The 18,979-nt window shown below is 37.0% G+C and overlaps 2 protein-coding genes across 2 annotated transcripts; both read right to left on the bottom strand.

The window, feature by feature from the left end:
- Positions 1–322: 322 nt before the first annotated feature.
- LOC112514878 (beta-(1,2)-xylosyltransferase-like) lies at positions 323–4,805 on the bottom strand. The gene is made up of 4 exons (XM_025121508.1): positions 4,125–4,805; positions 2,907–3,056; positions 709–1,436; positions 323–338 (listed from the first exon to the last, which is right to left on the bottom strand). Exons 1-3 carry the CDS (start codon positions 4,803–4,805, stop codon positions 720–722), a joined length of 1,548 nt encoding a protein of 515 aa, XP_024977276.1. The 3' UTR covers positions 323–338; positions 709–719.
- Positions 4,806–6,439: 1,634 nt separating this feature from the next.
- LOC112514970 (glycerophosphodiester phosphodiesterase GDPDL3-like) lies at positions 6,440–18,555 on the bottom strand. The gene is made up of 9 exons (XM_025121623.1): positions 18,326–18,555; positions 16,910–17,203; positions 14,396–14,508; positions 13,177–13,678; positions 12,914–12,952; positions 12,202–12,489; positions 10,439–10,581; positions 7,802–8,288; positions 6,440–7,020 (listed from the first exon to the last, which is right to left on the bottom strand). Exons 1-9 carry the CDS (start codon positions 18,426–18,428, stop codon positions 6,713–6,715), a joined length of 2,277 nt encoding a protein of 758 aa, XP_024977391.1. The 5' UTR covers positions 18,429–18,555; the 3' UTR covers positions 6,440–6,712.
- Between the last annotated feature and the right edge of the window lie 424 nt (positions 18,556–18,979).

Below are 18,979 nucleotides of genomic sequence, written 5' to 3'. Positions count from 1 at the left end.
ATAAAGAATCAAAATTCAAATTTAAAAAAGAAAAGATTACCTTAAACTCAGATAAATTTTTTTATTTTGCAGAATACAAAACTGATTATATATTAAAATATTCTATCCATTTAATAAACATTTAATTTCAAAGTTTTTTATTGATGAAAATATAATTAAAAAATTATTTTTCTGTTACCGTAATCATTTTTTAGAGTTCTCCCAATTTTGATAACTTTACACACTTTCTACATTCTCTATTTTAGAGAGATCTTAGGATAATGTGGGAGCAAATTTTTTTACCTAAAATCCCCAAACCCCATCTCCGTTTTTACTGATTATAGATTCTTCAAAATTCCCTACAATGGAGAAATAAAAGTCAAAATCTCCAAAAAAATGGCATTCAACTCCAACAGTTTCTCCATTTTGGATATTACAACATTAATTATATTTCAATAAAAATAGTAAAATATTTTTTTTTCTCCTAAGCATCTAATTTCAAGAATTTTCATTGGTGAAAAGAATAAAAATCATTTCTCTTTTCAAGTAATCATTTTTGGAGAGTTATCTATAGTGGGAGAATTTCACCCTCTCTTCCCTGTTTCTCTATTTGGAATAAGGTTATGAAAAATCTGTTGGATCAAAAAAATAGTCGAAATCTCCATTTCGAAGGATTTGTTGGAGAAGAGAAAGATGGTGAAAGTAGAGGGTACAAAAGTAAAAACTTACAGAGTGATTGTTCAGCATCCCAGATTTGCCAAAATGTTGCTGACTTTATCTATCACTTCTGATGGAACAGCATAAGCTTCTCTCAGATGCATTGGGTGATACTTGATGCCTTTCCATTTAGAAATAAGTGCATAATGAGGCCTCATAAATTCAACCCCGATTAGTTCCACAATTTCTGCTTCTTGTGTTGCTGAAACTATGTGTGTAAGTCCTGCTCCATGAGCACCCATGATAATTGAAGCCTCTTCAATGGCTCTTAATTGCTCTTTCATAGGCATATGTGCCAAAATTCCATTAATCACGTTAACTTTGCACTTTGAATGACTACTTGCCCACTTCTTTAATCCATCAAACACTTCCTGCTCGTTTTCGAGCCGCGGTTGAACCGTTCCGCCATGGCGCGGATGCGCTAAATAACCCTCGCGTCGGATGAAGAGGATGTTATGGTGGTTTGAGGTGGGGTGGGGTTTGTTTAAAGGAAGGCCGAAAGCGGCTTTTATCATGTCCCCAAATTCTGAGATTCTTGCTGTTATAGGTTCGTTGGGGTTTTGTAACACTTCGTGGGCGGATCCTCCACGACAATCTAGGTCTTCGAAAAGACCCCTGGATAGGACGGTTTCGTATCCTAAAGGTGGTAGGATAGCGTGACGGAAGCAAACAGGACCGCTGAAATGTTTAGCGTATCTTAGACTTGAGAACATGGCTTTCCAAGTGTCATCCAAGGGTGTCTGAAGCATCACCATAAAGAAAGATCAAGACTTGATTTTTAACATCATAATCAAACTATCCCAAGCAGAGGCGGACCTAGAAGAATTTTTCCTGAGTGATGGCACCATTTGACTATAAAGAAAAAAGATATGGATATCTTTCACAAAATCATTTTGCATAATTTTTAGAACCATAATAAATCTGCAATTACAAGCTAAAAACTAAGAAAAATGACACCAACGAGAATCAAACCAGGGTCTGGGGTGCAAAAACAGCCATGAAAATCAACTCTACCAAAAGAAACCTCTGTCATAATTGTAGTTTCAAAATATATATGGTTGCAAAGAACAAAATGATACGGTACTGGTGGCACCTTTCACGACCCTATAATTTTTTACACTATGATGGAGGAATGAAATGGTGGCCATGCCACCGTATACAATAGAGTGGGTCCTCCCTGAACCCAAGTAAATCTCACGAAAAGGTAGGATGTAGATCTTGCCTCTACCCCAATGGGTAGAGACTAGAGAAACTGTTTCAGTAAAGACACTCGACTTGTAAAACAAAATTTAAAAGAAACATGCAAGCGGCCTACAAATGATATCGTGCGAAAGCAAAGAGTCCAATATACATGAAAAATGTTAGGTACAAATGTAAGGAAATAGGTTAAACATACAAGGAAAGACAAATCCACTACCCAAATGAAATGGCAAAGCGAAACAAGTAGGCATATGCATTTAGTGGGAGGTTCAAATAAGAAGGCTAAATATCGTGAGAATGTAAGAAGGGAAGGTAAGTCCATTTGAAGATGCAAATGTGAACCCATATGAATAATATGTAATGTCGATTCACATATTCATCTTCAAATAGATTTTTTCCGGATATTTTCAAGATTCACATATAAACCTTCTTTTGTTACCTTATCACACTATTTAGCCTTCTTATTTGAACCGACCCCTATGCATTTAACTATAAGAGATCCTTAACAAACACATAAAGAATTTTGCTTTAAAGCAAAGAGACATTATACATTATTTTGCCGTTCATTCCTCAACATCAAGTTTTCCTCCTTCTAAATATTTCTACTAGTACACTGAGTGCAAAGTGATGGTACTGACCGATGTATTATCCTCTATATCACTCCATGATTTCAACCAAACATTTTGGAAGGCAAATAATTTCTAGAAGCCAAACAATCTTAGTTTCATGTAAGAACCAAGAAATGTACACTGGTCATTTACTGATAGACTTGATCAACTCTTGTTGGGTATCATTTACTCAACTTCTACAATACCTTTAAGCCTACTTAGCTACCCAATCTAGAGGTCAAGGGTTCAAACCTCACCAAAGGTGAGAAGTGTGCATGAGTATTTGCCGTATATAAATATTATATACTTCAAAAAACATAACGTATTGTGTTGGAATTAGTAAATAAGAACATTAAGAAGTAAAGAAAACATGACGGATAATCTACCAGCTAAGAAGCATACCAAGCAATGGCCATCTATAAAAACTAGCCGAGGTCGAATTGGCAAGCCAGTTACTCTGGAAGATACATAGGCACTGTACCAGTCTGTAACAGTGTGGAAAAGGTTTGCATACTCGAAGCGAGTCACCAAAAGTGTTGGTTCCTCAATCCACTACCACAACAGAGTTTCGTATCAGTACTTGATGTTATAGGTAAAAAGAAAATATCACGGTAAGCGTCAAAACAGATATATGAGACAAGCAAGAAAACACGCAGGTTTTTGACGACTCAACTCTTCCACATATTTCATTAGATTGTGGACAGAATGATTGCTACCTTTTTTGGTCATTTCTATTCGGGTACACTTCAACTCCAACAATGAGCTGCATACTTCATATATACCTACATTATATGCTTCATAACACCATTTGTGATCAAGTGTCATAGGTGAAAGTTCCAACAGTTCAAAAGTGTTCAAACACGGACCCTAGATTCTGAATATCTTCCGATTTAATTAATTTAAAGCAACGCATGATGCATAAGTTTGCAGTAACTCTGCTCCTTCAAAGTTCAATTAAGAGCTTCTTTGGGTGATCTTGTTATATGATACAAGGCATATGCACCCAATATTCTGGTATCTTTTTTCCCCTACAATTTATGCACTATAGTAGTTATTCATTGAAAACAATACTAATTTCACTTGTTTTTAGGTTAGACTTCTGGACTCAAATGGATCTAAGTTGATCTCTAAGAGAAAMATGATAATACTGTATATTTAAACCATATAACATTTTCATTTTTTGTATTTCATTTAGGATGTGAGGAGAAAATGAGGCTCTGTTTGTAGGGCTCAAAGTATGGGAATACGAAAGGAAATTGGTACAGACAAAAGGAACAAATAATTTCAGTGCATTAATGATGAGTGCTAAATCTCAATAAAATGAAAATAAGAGCATATTTTACTAATCACTAGGCATGGATATGATATGTACTTCGAAGAATTACCGATACGGGAAGGTTATCACCATTCTTCATATGTATAATGTTGTGTGAAAGAATCCCTTAAATTAATTAATTTCCTGTAATCAGTTCATGATCCTGAGGAAGATTATAATCACTATGAAGATCACCATCAATGCATTGAATTTTGCTTCATTTAAGGCAACTAATTAATGATCTAAAGTTCATTAGTTAACGAGTTCAGTGGAATCTCAATCGCAACAAAAATGGAAAACCTAACCTCAGAGCATTTAAATTCATTGGCGCCAACCAACTGCATGGAATCGATCAACTCACGAACGGTATGCCTCGGAACCGATCCTTTCTTCAAATACTGGTCCAAAAAACTCCCATCCACAAGCTTCTTACGACTATTCAGCTTCTCATCAACCTCCAAATCAAAAGCTCCGAATTCAAACTTCGGCAACTCATCGTCCTCTTTCCTACCAATCACGCTCTCCAATTCCTCGCCACCGACCGACATCTTAACCTTCTCCGGATGCATCCGTATCCTCCCGCCCTCACAGACAGAGCTCTCCAATGTCGAACTATAGAAACACCTAAACCATCCTCCTCCGCCTCTCAATTTCGGCTTCAGAAGATCCACGCGACGACTGAATCCATTACCAAAATACGCTTCGCAAGATCTGTAAGTGATGTTGTTAGGTGACAAAGGCCATGGGAGGTATGAAGGAGAGATCGGCCATGGCTTATTGACGAAGTTATATAATGGGACATCATTGGCGCGGTCATGAAACGGCGAGTTGTGGTAAACCGTCAACGATATATTGACGTTTTCAGGCAGAGAATGGCTACGGAGACGGTGGTGGAAGTAATCGAAGTTAGAAGACAAGTAGTGATAGAGAGTGATTGAATTGAGAACGAACAGAGAGACAAGAATGTAAAGGGTTTTCGTCTTCATTTTCAGTTACATTCTCGTACAACCACCCTAACCAACTCACCATAAAAAAAAACAAATAAGAGTGTCATGGAATTGCTTATAAAAACTGTTTTTTATTTTATATCAATCTGATATTAATGATAAGTTGTTTTCTGGTGTTTGGATAAGAAAAAAAATTGCTTATACCGGTGTCAAACCGGTAATAAGCTGTTTTTTATAAGTTAATCCTTCCTGACTTATGAAAAACTGTTTAATACTAGTTTACAATTTTAACCTTGTTTTATTTAACTCCGGTTTGATACCACTTAAGTTAATAAACATTTTTACAAAAAAACATAAGTTGTTTTAAACAAGCAATCTCAAACACCCCCTAAATCTATAAAATACTACTATTTTTTTCTTATACAGGTTCTTGTTAACAATAACCTAATAAAATAATATAAAAATGGTCGAATCATATGTGATTTTACATAAAAATGATATGTAAAAATCACATATGATTAAGTCGTGTGCCATGTACGTTCGTACACCCTCTTACTAAAATATGGCGAAAGCTATACTGAAAAATGGTTCATATGGACGTACGGGTTCACATAGTATAAGTAAAATATCAAAAGGGGTTATTCTTATTCAAGCAAGATTCAAAAAATCACCTTTTATACTAATGGTCTGGGTGTGATAGGGACATCACCCGCAATTTTAGGTCGTGACCAAAGTCGTGAATCGTATATGATTTTATGTGTGAGTTTAATGTAAAATCACGTGTTACTCGACCGTTTTTATATTCTCTTATTTAGAGGAAGCAATTTTGTACCAAACCAACCAACATGTATACCAACCGTACCAGTTAAATTGGTACCGATTGTTGTCGGTTGGTAGTGTCATTCCAAGAATGCAAACTTGGTTGGTACACGGTATTGACTTTTTTTAATTAGTTTTTTGTATTTTTATATTTTTGATATTTTAAACTTGGTAACTTTAATCATTTTATTTCAACATTTAAATGTTTGCAAGTTTTATTCTTTACAATTAGAACTCGTTAAATATCAAATGCGTACCTAAAAACTCAAAATTTTACTTAAATTTTGAGAAAAATTGGCAAGTTTCCATATGCAACATGGAGGTGATATGGTACAGAACAGGTACCCACGTGTACTAACCGGAAAGAGTTGGTACCAATTAGTTGGTACCAAATACAATTGGTTGGTACACGGTATAAGATTTTACATACCAACTGTAATTGGTTGATACATGATACGGAGAAAAACACTTGGTACCATACTAAGGGGCCGTTTACCCAAATACTTACCCGGTAAGCACTTATTGGTAGGAGTCTAACACTATAATCTTTTTACCAGATAAGATTGTAGTATATTAAAACAGTATCGTATGCAATAATTTACCCGGTAAACGCTTACCTGGATAAGAGTCCTCACCATCACTTACCGGGTAAGACCCTCCATTCTTATCATCGCTCTTACCGGATAAGATTTTTACCCCTTGCCATGTTCATCAGGTAAGGAAAATTGTCCAGTAAGTACTTACCGGGTAAGCGTTTAATAAACAACCTAAGTCCACCCGTACTCTTATTTAGCTATTGTTCTCACTGAAGATTAACATCTATCTTTAAAACAAAAGTGTTGCAAAACAAGATGGCCCAAAACGTGATAATGAAACAATGAAGGGAATTAATAGTTAAAATTACATGTGTTCTTCACCCACAATCGATGTTTGTTCTCAAAATTACATACCAGGAACAAATTAATACTTACAACATACTAAATCGTAGAAGCCGATTCACGATAGCCGAGAATGCCGTCACAACAACACTCTTTATAAATAATCTAAACTATGTGATCGCCGCCAACGTCGGAGATACAACGGATTGGAGACGAATCGATCACAAAAAGGGGTCGAATTTGCTAGTTTTAAAGCATGAGAAAGGTAGCGACGATGATGGCCAAAGAAGAAAGCAGAATCCACACGGTGGCTTTAGGTGGTTGACCGCTTGGTGAGGCTGACGGCGGTGATGTTGACGTGTTACTAGCGGCGGGTGGTGGTGGCTTTACGGCGGGAGGGATTGGTGCATCAGCTACGTCAGCCTCGGTCAGGATTGGGTTGGGAGCCTCGGCTGGTGGCATCGACTGGGGTGACATGAGTGTCAGTAACTGGCCAGGGAAAGCGGGGATCATGTATGGTGGGGTCTGATCTGGTGGTAATCCTAAACACCGGTTACCTGCATTTTTTCCAAAAATAAGTATCGAATCAAAAATCAAACAGAACAAACCAGTATATCTCATTCGAAAGTAGGATCTCACTAAAGGGTCGTTGGTCCAACTGTACTCGGGTTACTGTGGAGCCCAGTGTCTCAAGGAAGTTAAAAGGTGCGTTTCGTACACTGTACAAAATAGAACAGAGGGTTGGGTTCCGGTGAGAACGAGAGTTAAGGTGAGAATCGTAAGAAGAGATTTCCACCCTTGGATGCACATTAGGATAAGATGCACCGAGATGAGATGCACCACATTAATCCCCATATACAAGCGCAATCCATGGGTGGGTTTGAGATTAAAGGTGATCAAGGGTCCAAATTCCTTCTTACGCTTCTCAGCTTAACTTTTCTTCTCACACAATCCTTCTCCATAGAACAGAACAGGGTTATCCCTGTTCCACATTTGGCAGGGCTTTTATGTGGAACAGACCTATGTTTTACCGATATAATCTCAAAATAAAACCTAATTCTTTTCTAAAACATTAAATACATCTTCCTATTTACATTTTATTTATTGCATTTTAGTGTTCATTTTCTTCTTGCTCATATATTTGTCGTTACTATTGTGACTCTGACTCCCTCCTTTTTCTGCAATAAGCTCCCCCTAAAAGCTTACTGAATAAGCCATTTTCTATATCATTAAGCACTACCAAATAGTCATGTATAGCTGACCAAATAAGCCGAGTCCCATTAAGCTTATTAAGCTGCTAACAAACAGGTTTACGAGTTCATTGATAGAAAAACTTACTTCTGTATTTGGATGCAGCAGCTGGATAATCCGTAATAACACCATTGACATTAGCTCCTGTAACGTATGAGTTTATTTCGACATACGGGTCTGAAAAGAAATCCCATGGTTGTGAAACGAACTCGTTGTTCATCATGTGTACATAAACCGGGAGCTTAAATGCCTGAAGCTTGGCCACAACATCAGTTTGACCAAGAAGAAATCCTGCATTCCGAGGGAAGACAGATTGCTTGCCAATGACAACGGAATTAGCAATCTTACTGATATCCGAGATGGTTGTGTTTAGGGCACCGCGAATATTCTCGTCAACCTCATAAACAAGCTCATGTCTGTTGCTTTTCGCCTTGAATAATTTCAGAACCCCGCCATCGGGAGATTGGATTAAGATTTTCTTGGTCCTCTGATTTTTTAAAGTAGAATTGTTCAATACATCCATAACAGCATCTGCAACACTTAATCCTTGTTTTGCTGCTAGGTATGGCGCATTCTGGAGGTTAAAGAACCAAAATAGTATCAGTTCCATTTTTGGTGTTATGCAAACACATTCGACAATAAAGAAAAAGCTACTGTAAGTTGACCATTGCATGGTCTAATTTGCAAGAAACTAGTTAACTGGGACCTAAAATAAATGCCCATCTGGTTCGTATTGTTATAAAACTAGTTATGTACATGTGCAATGCAATGGGATGCAAGATTATATAGTAAACCGATAGTGGAAAATTGGTGTAATTTCTCATAAAAAAAAATTTCCAAAATTTATGAGCGAATAAATAGAAATTACAAGTAGTGGTTGAATATGTATTCTAACTTGAAGAAGTGATAAAAAAAACCCATGATATATAGGGTCAGGTTCAGAGGAAAACCGTAAAAAATTACAAACTGAGGAACACCCTGGTAACCGTTCATCTGGATACAAGTAATTCTTAAGCAATTTGTTCAGTATGCATATGTGCATAACATGTTCAAACTTGCACAAAAACCAAGATCAACCTCAATTACTTGTATGCACATATGGATATCGTGTACATGAATGGTTATCAATGTGTTCACTCAGTTTTTCATTTTTTGGTGGGTTTTCACTGAACCTCCCCCCATTCTCTCTCTCTCTCTCTCTCTCTCTCTCTTCTCTCTCTCTCTCTCTCTTCTCTCTCTCTCTCTTCTCTCTCTCTCTCTCTATATATATATATATATTAAAGATTTAAAATTCTCATTTTTTATATATTTTGTTTAATTAAAAAAAATTATAATCTTTTAGATTTAAAAATAAAGATTTAATTTATTTTAGTTTTAAATTTGGAGTATTTGTTTATGGATAAAAATAATGATGGGAATCTTTTTGTAGATAAAGATAATGGAGTATACTATCATATTAGTAGGACTCAATGATCATCGTGTATTTAAAGGTGTATATCAGTTGGTTGTTAGTTGTATGGAGTTCAACAAGCTTTAAAAAGTTGTACATATGCAATGATTACTAATTACTTGTAAATTTGAAATTTAAGAAGTTTTTCGTTAGTAAGCAATACCTAATGCTTAGTAAGTTGTCCTTAAGGCTTTTACCTAAGTGCTTTATAATATTGTATAGATAAAAATATTTGAAAGCGGAAAGTTTTGTCGTGTAAGCATATTTTTTTAATTCATTTACACTTGATTTTATAAGAATTTGCATAACAATTCTAATGGAAGGTTATTTCATTTTAGATTGTCCTTTAACATGGTCAACAAGTCTGTCGGTTGAATGACCTTCTCAAAATTTTCTTTTAAATCCATGACCTTCTGACATGTTTTAGCATGCCACTTCCATACATCAGAATGCCACAAAACTTGTCAGAAGGTTATGTTGTTAATAAAAATCTCATTTAAGGTCAATGGCCTAAATAGTCCACAACCCAATAACTGGATAAAAGTTTTTTAAAACTTTATCTAAGTAATTGCCTTCAGCATAAAATATACACTGTGATACTTATGGGCCGTTTACCAAACGCTTACCTGGTAAGCGCTTACCTGCAAGCGTCACAACTCTCATTTACCTTATGAGGTAATGTTGGAGTCCCAAATCGGCTAGACTTGGACCACTTCTCCGTATATATGTTGGATCCTCCCCTTTCTCCTCAAGGACTCTTTTGGAGAGTGATTAAGGGTTCCACATACTCTCACATGGTATCAAAGCCAAGTCCGCCACTGTAGGGACCTGACATTCTGGGACGATATGTGTCCATTTAGCCTCCATTGGAGGGGGCGTGTTGAAGTCCCACATCGCTAGACTTGGACCATTTTTCCATGTATATGTTGGAACCTCCCCTTTCTCCTCAAGGACTCTTTTGGAAAGTAATCTGGGGGTTCCACATGTTCTCATAGGTAACACTCCCGGCCATCAAATTGGATTGATGGTAAGCGTTTATAGCCCGGTAAGTGCTTACTGGGTTAGAGCATCACCCTCACTTACTAGGTAAGAGTCATCACTCTCACCGGGTAAGACTCTTGATCATGGTCTTCCCTCTAACCGGGTAAGATTCTTGATCCTTGTCATGCTCACCCGGTCAGGTAATTGAACCGATAAGTGCTTAGTAAAAGGCCCCTTAATTAGGAAAAGAAATAATCAGATGCACAAAAGGACCTGGAAGAGCATAGACTCACCTTAATGTTGATCAAGACACCAGAAATAGAAGTAGCATTGCTTGCAAAGTCCAGAAAGTCGGACAAGCTCATAAACTTCCCATCATTTTTGGCTTTTGGATTCCGAAACAAAGTGTAGTTCTTAAATGTGTTGAACATTGCAGCTAGAAAAGAAAATCAAACAGAGAGATCAGTATAAGAAATTGTTGAAAGTTACATTTTAAACCCCTCAAGTTCTGATGATTGAGAAGCGAGCCAGCATAATTTTAACGGTGTAAATTCAAAGTACAGGTTAGTCTTCAAGAGAATATCTACAATGAAAATCTTCAAATGATTAGAAGCCGCCTCGGACACTTGTGAAGTGTCAAAATATGCTCCGGAATCCAGAGGAGAGGAATAAGTATTTATTAAGCCAAGTGATCAATTTTATCTTTTCTTTTGGAAGGGTGTCTATGGCTATGCCCAAACTAATCTCGGCAAATTGTGACTGCAAGACATCAGCCTTGATAAACTCACCTGCTCACAATTGTTTTGGACGCCTGGAATTGAACTCAGGGTAGATGGGATATTCCACCACATCCCCCTGGGCCTCAACCACTACGCCACAACCCTTATGGTTCAATTTTGTCTTATTGACTATTTAAAATGAAAATACCTTTTAAATGAAGTTTTGAAATGAAAAGAAGTAAGAATTGTGAATCATTTGGTTTCAGATGAAAAGGTCAAACAGTTGGGATGTCCAGGCTTTCCGCAAATGTTGCAACGGTAAATGACCTGCTTTAATAGCAAGTGCATTGAATGCCTCTTACTATTATGACCTTAAAAATGTCCACCAAGGGTCCATGGAAAGTTAGGTTGTCCAACAAGGCAATAACAATGAAATTCACAAACATCTGGTATAATACAACATTCTGCAAATTGATAAGAAAAGTCTCTCAGACATAATGGACAAGCTTGTGATTAGTCGAAACTAAACTGTTTTCTGCTCATAAGTGCTGCTTTTGTCCAAGAGTCTTTGAATTAGGAGGAAAGTAGTGTGCAAAGCCCTATACCGGAGTTTGTGGAAATTTTTTGAGTCATTCAAGGTGCGTTTGGTACACTAGAGTGGACTGGACAGGACAGAGACCACCGTTCCACGTTTGGCAGGACTTTTACATGGGATGTGGAACAGACAGGAACATAGTGGAACATGCGTGTTCCACCCCACCCCATGGAACAAGATGGAACGTACTCATGCTTCATCAATATAAGCTCAAAATAAAACTTAATTCTCTTTTAAAACATCAAATACGTCTTCCTCTTTACATTTTATTCATTCTTTAAATTTTATTTATTGTATTTTATGCTCTTTGAGCTTTCACTTTGTTGTCCTCAAAATATTATTTTCGTACAATTTCTATATTTTGATTAATTTATGTAATTTATTAAAATATTAATAATATAGAAAATGTATAAGATAAAAATACATGAACTTTTTATTTTGGTGTCAATTTAATCGTCTTGACGAAAACTTCTAATGATATATTTTGTTATAAAAAATATTTATTTTATTATAATTAATAAATCACATCAATTAATCAAAATATATAAACAACCCATTAGGGGTAAATTGATAATTTTATTTGTTCTATCTTGTCCAATTCTATCTTACCAAACGTTGAATAGTTGTTCTGTCCTGTCTGGATACCAAACGCACCCTTAAGGGCAAACATCCAAAATTCGGTGCATTAAGCACGTCCTTTTTAGTATATGGATCGCACAGAAGTGGCGAGCAGATTACTTACGTCTCAAGCTCTGAATCTGGCTCCATGTGAGGCTGAAGGTATATATTGCTGCACCAGTCGGCTGAAGTGTAGGAATGCTTGATGTAAGGTTGCTAAAATCAGAATCAGCGACTGTTGTTCTATCAAGAAGGTTTATAGAACCTAAGCAAATAGGTATCCCATCACTTGTCATTTGAACAGGACAGTCAATAATATCTGCACCATCAGAAACAGCTTTTCTATATGCCAGATCAGTACAACCAGGATAGTCCCCGCTTGATCCCTCGAATGAGATGATTAAAGGTGTTGCTGAAGCATGAACAAAGGATAAACTCTTGGTCAATTTAAATTTCAAGCAAGTGCAATAATGGAGTGTGCTTTAGTGGGTATTAAAGCACCGAAATAGCCATTTATGAACATCCAAATACAAGAACCACTTAGTGGCTGTTTGCTAAATGTTTACCGGGTAAGCGCTTACTGGCAAGAAACATCACCCTTATCGTGTAACATTCATGGCCATCAAAATGGATTGTTGGTAAGAGTCTTTTTCCTCACTTAATGGGTAAGACTCTCAATCCTTGCTATGCCTCTTACCAGGTAAAATTGTCGGTCCTTGCCAAGCTCAACCGGTAACAACGTAAGGTAAGTGATATCTATAAGCACTTACCCGGTAAGTGTTTAGTAAACGACCCTTAGTCAACTTGTTAAGAAAATACTGTTAAAAAGGACTGACCTTGCTGTGACTTATTTTTTCCCATGTGAGATAAGCAATCTGCAGGATTAAGACAATTAGAATCCAAAAAGGAATAAGAAAGGGATTTTCATATTTATGGGAAAATGAATGTTCATTCAACTGGAGTCATTACAAACTGTGAGATTGTTCTTTCAAACAAGATGCATAATAAATCTTTGGATTCCCAAAAGTAGTTCTGGGTACATACAGAGAAACATCACAAGAGCAATAAATTTGATGGAGGGTGTAATGTATTAACTTACCAAAAGCTAATGATGGAGTAATTGGGTTGTCAGAAAGCACACCGTCCACAGAGAATTTTCCGTTGTCAATGAAATTGAGATACTCTGCTACAGGATCATAACTGTAATTATACGGAAGTTGCACGTCATTCATAAAATCAGAAGCAAAAATTTCTAGACCCTCCTTGTGAGCGTCCAAGACCAATGAGGTAGATGGTTGCAGATATAAATCTCCCCCCACAGGCCATATATACGATTTAGGAACTAGAATCCCGGAAGCAAATGTCTTGATAAATGTCAGATTAGTCAGCAAAGAACCATATGTTTGATTGGATGATGGCTCGGTCTCGTCCTGTCCTAGGAAACGGAAAACTAGTTTGGTTTTGCTTGCTCTGAATCTGGTCACAATGCTTCTCAAGAAATTCACCTCTGGAGATGATATGTATTTAACAACAACTTTTCGAGATGTACTGATGACATAGTTTCTCATACTCAGATTGTGTTGGCTGAAAAATGCATCATGCTGCACAGGCATAAAGAGAATGATGGTTAGTAGCCAAATGTTACCAGTCACCTTCCTACATATAACGCGTAGTTCTAAATAACTCGTTATGGCACGCTATGGTGTCAAGGCTTGGGTTCGCTGCCACGTTAACCCCTGTGTCTCCACTCTAAGGCTTGGCTTCCATTTAACTCGTTATGGCACATTACGACACACGTTACAACGTGTTATTTTGGTGTGGGGTTTTTTTAATATATAACTCAGGGATAAATGATAATTACGTACGAGACCTAAGACTTGAATAAACATAAAAATGAAACTTAACAACTAAAAGCCTACATAGGTAAATACTTACTCTCATTCCCATAAACAAAGAGTCGAACACGAGTTCTTTGAAAATTGAAGAAAGTAGTGAGTTGAGATCAAAGAGATTTAATCCCGATTTTGCACCTTGATATTAAGCTCTACATATTTGGTATCAATGATTCTTCTTTCTTTTTAGTTTTAATACTTTATATGAGTTTAATTTGGTGTACGTTTTGTTCAAAACTATATATATATTGCCGCCTTAGGGAACACCTAGACAAACACCGTGGTCTAGCCATAACTTGTAAGGCTTGACCTCGCCACCATGCCACGCCTCAAGTCTCACGTCATTTAGAACCTTTATAAGGCAATCCACACACATGGAAATAGTTGCAGCTACATGCAGTTTATAACTTACAAACTACTAATCACCTGGATGTTCAACCACAGTCCAGGTGGTTTCACCTTCCCAGCAACATCTTCAACAGTAAGTATGTTGAAAGCGCCGTCAAAATCTGGACTTCGAGACAAGATGCCCTGTGTTACTGTTACAATACAAAGCGAAATGGTGACCAGTGGTAAGGTGTCATGACATTTTACATCGCCAACTAGGCAGACACTGAGCAACAGCATATATGTGTTAATAAAATCTTCCAAATGCATAAAAGTTTGAGAATAAATGAACAAAGACCACTAGAAATGTTATTTTGATGATGAGAACCTTCGGATGGAACATTGAGATGGGTTTAGTGGGTTAAATTTGATTTTGATATAATAGATAACATGGGACAATAGCCATATAGGGTCTTTAATAATAATTGGACCGTCACAAAGATTTAAAAAAATCTACAGTAATTCATTCAACACAAGAGTGGGGTAAAATGGTAATTTTATGGCATTCAGACTGTTGATAAAATAATCCATATGTAAAACCTGCAAAATAAAGAGCTTTAGTTAAGAAAATGTTCAAAGTTTATGTAAACGGAAAAATGGTTACGGTTGAACTAGGACCATCAACTCCAACTATCCTTATAGGCAAAAGCCAAGGGATTGTAGTAATTCTGTTTTTATACTCTTTAAAATGGCTTTTTGGTCTCCGCTTTTGGGGTGGGAGTGCTTGATCGCTGGGCTTTCCCGAACAGCCTTGTAGCCTTTCATTTTCGGCAGCTAAGGAGGCAGTCTTGATCAACCATCCTTGGTGACTTTATTTATCCTCCGTGGACCCATAATCGTTTTGCAAACTTCAGAACAGTTTCCAAACAATCATTTTCTATCTGACACTAAATCATACAGAACTCTTAACCATTCTAACCACTTAATCATCCAGTATCTTCCAAACAGCCCCTGAGACAGTGGCAAATGAAAGACCAGGAGTGTCCCATGGCTACTGAAATTTGATGTAGACATGTGTTGGGGATCTTCGGACGGCCATAAATATGATATTCTCTTTCTTCTCTTTATTAAATTATTTATCGATTCAGCTAAAGTTGATGCTTTTATATCAGAACTGCAACATAGATGGGTATCAATAGAAGGTCGCAGTTTGAGCTCAGAATTTGTACATGAAGTGTCAATTTAAGTTGAAGAGAATGTGGAGTTGTTGGCTTATAGGTTAAAACGCCTTAGCTCCTTTATAGTCAATAATTATTGTTCAATCCATCTCACTGAATCCACGAAGGGAAGATGCAATATATGTCCATTTCCAAATTAGAAAGCAAATTGAAATTAAATCCATTTTTCCTATTGTGCATTTTGTCTTAAAAAGATGAAAAAGAAAGAGAAAAGCAAAGGAATAATTGTAAGAAATGACTTAAGATTTTCCGTTATCAGAAAGGCAGGAACTGCTATAAAACAAGCACTTAGAGATTGACAGGATACCGAACGAGGTTTTACAGGCAAAGTTAGGAGTCATGCCTATCATAGATAACTTGAGGAAGGGAAGATTACGGTGGCTTGGGCACATTTGCAGGAGGCCATTGACGCCATGGTGAGGAGGGTGGAGAGATGACAGACGAGGGGGTGAGGAGGAGAGGCAGTTCTAGAAGGATGTGGGATGAGCAGCTGATACTGGATGTGGCAGCATTAGACCTTTCCGAGGACATGACTTCGAATATGAATATTTGGAGGCAAAGAACTACGGTAACAGTTTACTTGTGGGTACTGGGTACTAGTGGTTGTGGCAATTGGGGGAGGGGTGGAGGGGTAGAGGGATGAGCAGCTGATACTGGACGTGGCAGCGTTAGACCTTTCCGTGGACATGACTTCAAATATGAATATTTGGAGGCAAAGAACTAGGGTAACAGTTTACTTGTGGGTACTAGTAGTTGTTGCAATTGGGGGAGGGTAAAGGGGAGATGGGGAAGGGTTAGAGAGATAGTAGGTAGGTTAGTAGTGTCCTAGGATGGATAGAGGGGGGCACTTCGTTCGGTAGCATGTTACCTAGGACTTGGCATTTTGCTTCTGTTAAGCTGTTTTAGTTTTTCTTGCTTTCACCTTGGTCTTCTTTTCTCAATTCCTACGTTTTTATGCCTGTTTGTACACGCCCAATTATCTTTACTAAAACTGCTATTCAAAAATGTTTAAAACCCTTCAAAACTCTGAATTTCTTACAAACGTTATGCTTATATCTAAATGTTCCAAATCTGTTTTGCAGTCCAGTGGTCTTTAGGAAACAGCCTCTACTCCTAGGGGTAGAGGAAAGGTATGCATGCATGCTACCCTCGACCTCCCTAGACCCTATTCTAAGTGAGACATTCTGGGTATATTTGGTTTGGTGTTTAGGGGTGAGTGACGAAAAGCAAAATAAAGGTTGCATACTCAAGTCAATTTGACGAACTATGCTGTGATACATGTGTCAAATGCATGACACATGATAAATGAACTGATCCATCATATTATGCTCATGATAGATACTAATGAAGATCAAATAAAAGAAGTTCAACTTACAGAAGACTTTGTCTAGTTCGTCAATTGAGAAATCCACAGGAAACCATCCTGTCGTAGGCACCCCATTCACAGGGTAGGTATTCTTCCTCTTATCAAACACCGAAGAAATTGTGGTACCATTCTCAAGATTAAGATTTGGCACACAGATCCCAAAACTATCACTAGTTAATTGTACGTCACACCATAATATCATGTCAGGTACACCAGTCTGCAAAGCGAAAGTGTAGGCATTGTAACTGGAATCAGGAAATAACCCTGAAAACCCACCACGTGCAACAACTAAAGGAGGATCTCCTGCAAAAGTTTGGAGAGTGGATTTTAAGAACATGATATAAAAAGAGTTAAAAGTATGTAATCAAAAGCACTCATCATGAAGCAAACCTAAAGCATCATTATGATGCAAAACATGTAGATTGGTATATATATGAGGTATATGGACCTAAAATACGAATTTGAAATTCAAAAACAATCTAACAAGAAAAGGCCAATAGATACTGATGTCATGCAAGACAAGTAATCTAACCAACTGCCCAGAATGACATTTTCTTAGCTAATTGTTGCAGTGGTACCCATCGACAATTCTGGAATCTTTTACACAATACTTTTCTACATAAAGATGCATCAGCCCTAATAAACTCAGTGGCCGCAATTGTTGTGGACTCCTGGAATTGAACCCCGGGCAGATGAGATATTCTACCACATCCTCTTGAGCCTCCACCACTACGCCACAACCCTTGTGGGCCAAAGGCTTTTTGGTAACTATAGTCCCATCTAACTAAAGCATCAGCTCTTGATAGATGATGTACACAAAATATCTTAGAATAATTAATTTAATTTACAAATCATGATATCATATCCACGCTTCTTTCACAACTAACATACTTCAGGTGTCACCGAAAGCAAAATTTTGCTGGTGAAACCAATTATATTTAGTAATTCACTTCAGATATCTTACAATTAAAAACCTCAAACAATTAATTGGCTGTTAACGAACTCAAATAATCAAATTAACTTTTGATTACTGCATTAGCTGCATCTTAATCCCTCTAAATCTTATATGCATAGATCTCTCAGAAAGTAACAGATCACAAGTTCACAACTCATCAACAATTAAAAAAAATATGCTCCGTTCCACACTTGAACTCTAGAATTGAATTGAAATCTACATTCTCACTTCCACAATCCAAATTCCACCAAATTTTAAATAAATTTCTGAAGACAGAGATCGGCAAGTGAAAAGAATATACAAAAATGCTCCGTTCTACACTTGAACTCTATAACTGAATTGAAATCTACATTCTCACTTCCACAATCCAAATTCCTCCAAACTTTAAATAAATGTCTGAAGACAGAGATCGGCAAATGAAAAGAGTATACGAAAAAAGAGTAAAGGTAGTTGCTATATTAGTATATTACCATTTAAAGTTGGCCAAAGACTGGTTTTGCTACCAGATCCCTGAGCAGCGGCCAACGACAACGAGCAGATAAGCAGGCTCACTAGCCACCGGAGCTTCCACATTGCCGGAAACTCAACGCCGATTACTTGATTCTGGTAATCACGGTAAGATTTGAGATTTTCAAGGAAGAAGAAGATTCAACTTTTTTGCAGGTTTATTTATTGAGGGAAGATGTACGCAATGATATACACTATATTCTCCCACCTCATAGTGCTTAAACACGAAACTTTTTCATGGCGGCTTGGCTGTGTCGAGCCATCTAAGCTGTATGGCGGCTTCATTGAAATCAACAATAATTAGCTTTAATTGTTTATGAAAACCAATTCAATTATTATCCTGAAATCATTATAATTAGCATGTGTTTGACTCTTAGAAGTGTGAATTGAGTAAAATTTAGTTTTAAATTAAAAAGTAAATTATTTTAAATTTATTTTTTATACTTTTCTTTTTTCTTTTAATGAATAAGGGGTTGTTTACTTGCGGCTTAATTAGGCTTATTGGTTTATCTGACTTATTCGTACAGGTCATTTGGGTTGTTTACTTACAGCTTATTCATACAGAACATGGCTTAATCGCACAGATAGAAATGGTGTCTTGTCTCATTCAGCCACAA

Source organism: Cynara cardunculus, assembly GCF_001531365.2.
Source record: "Cynara cardunculus var. scolymus isolate 2C chromosome LG 6, CcrdV1, whole genome shotgun sequence".
NCBI classification, from domain to species: Eukaryota; Viridiplantae; Streptophyta; class Magnoliopsida; order Asterales; family Asteraceae; genus Cynara; species Cynara cardunculus.
The sequence above is the reverse complement of the archived record's forward strand: the minus strand, read 5'-3'. Positions and strand labels throughout refer to the sequence as shown.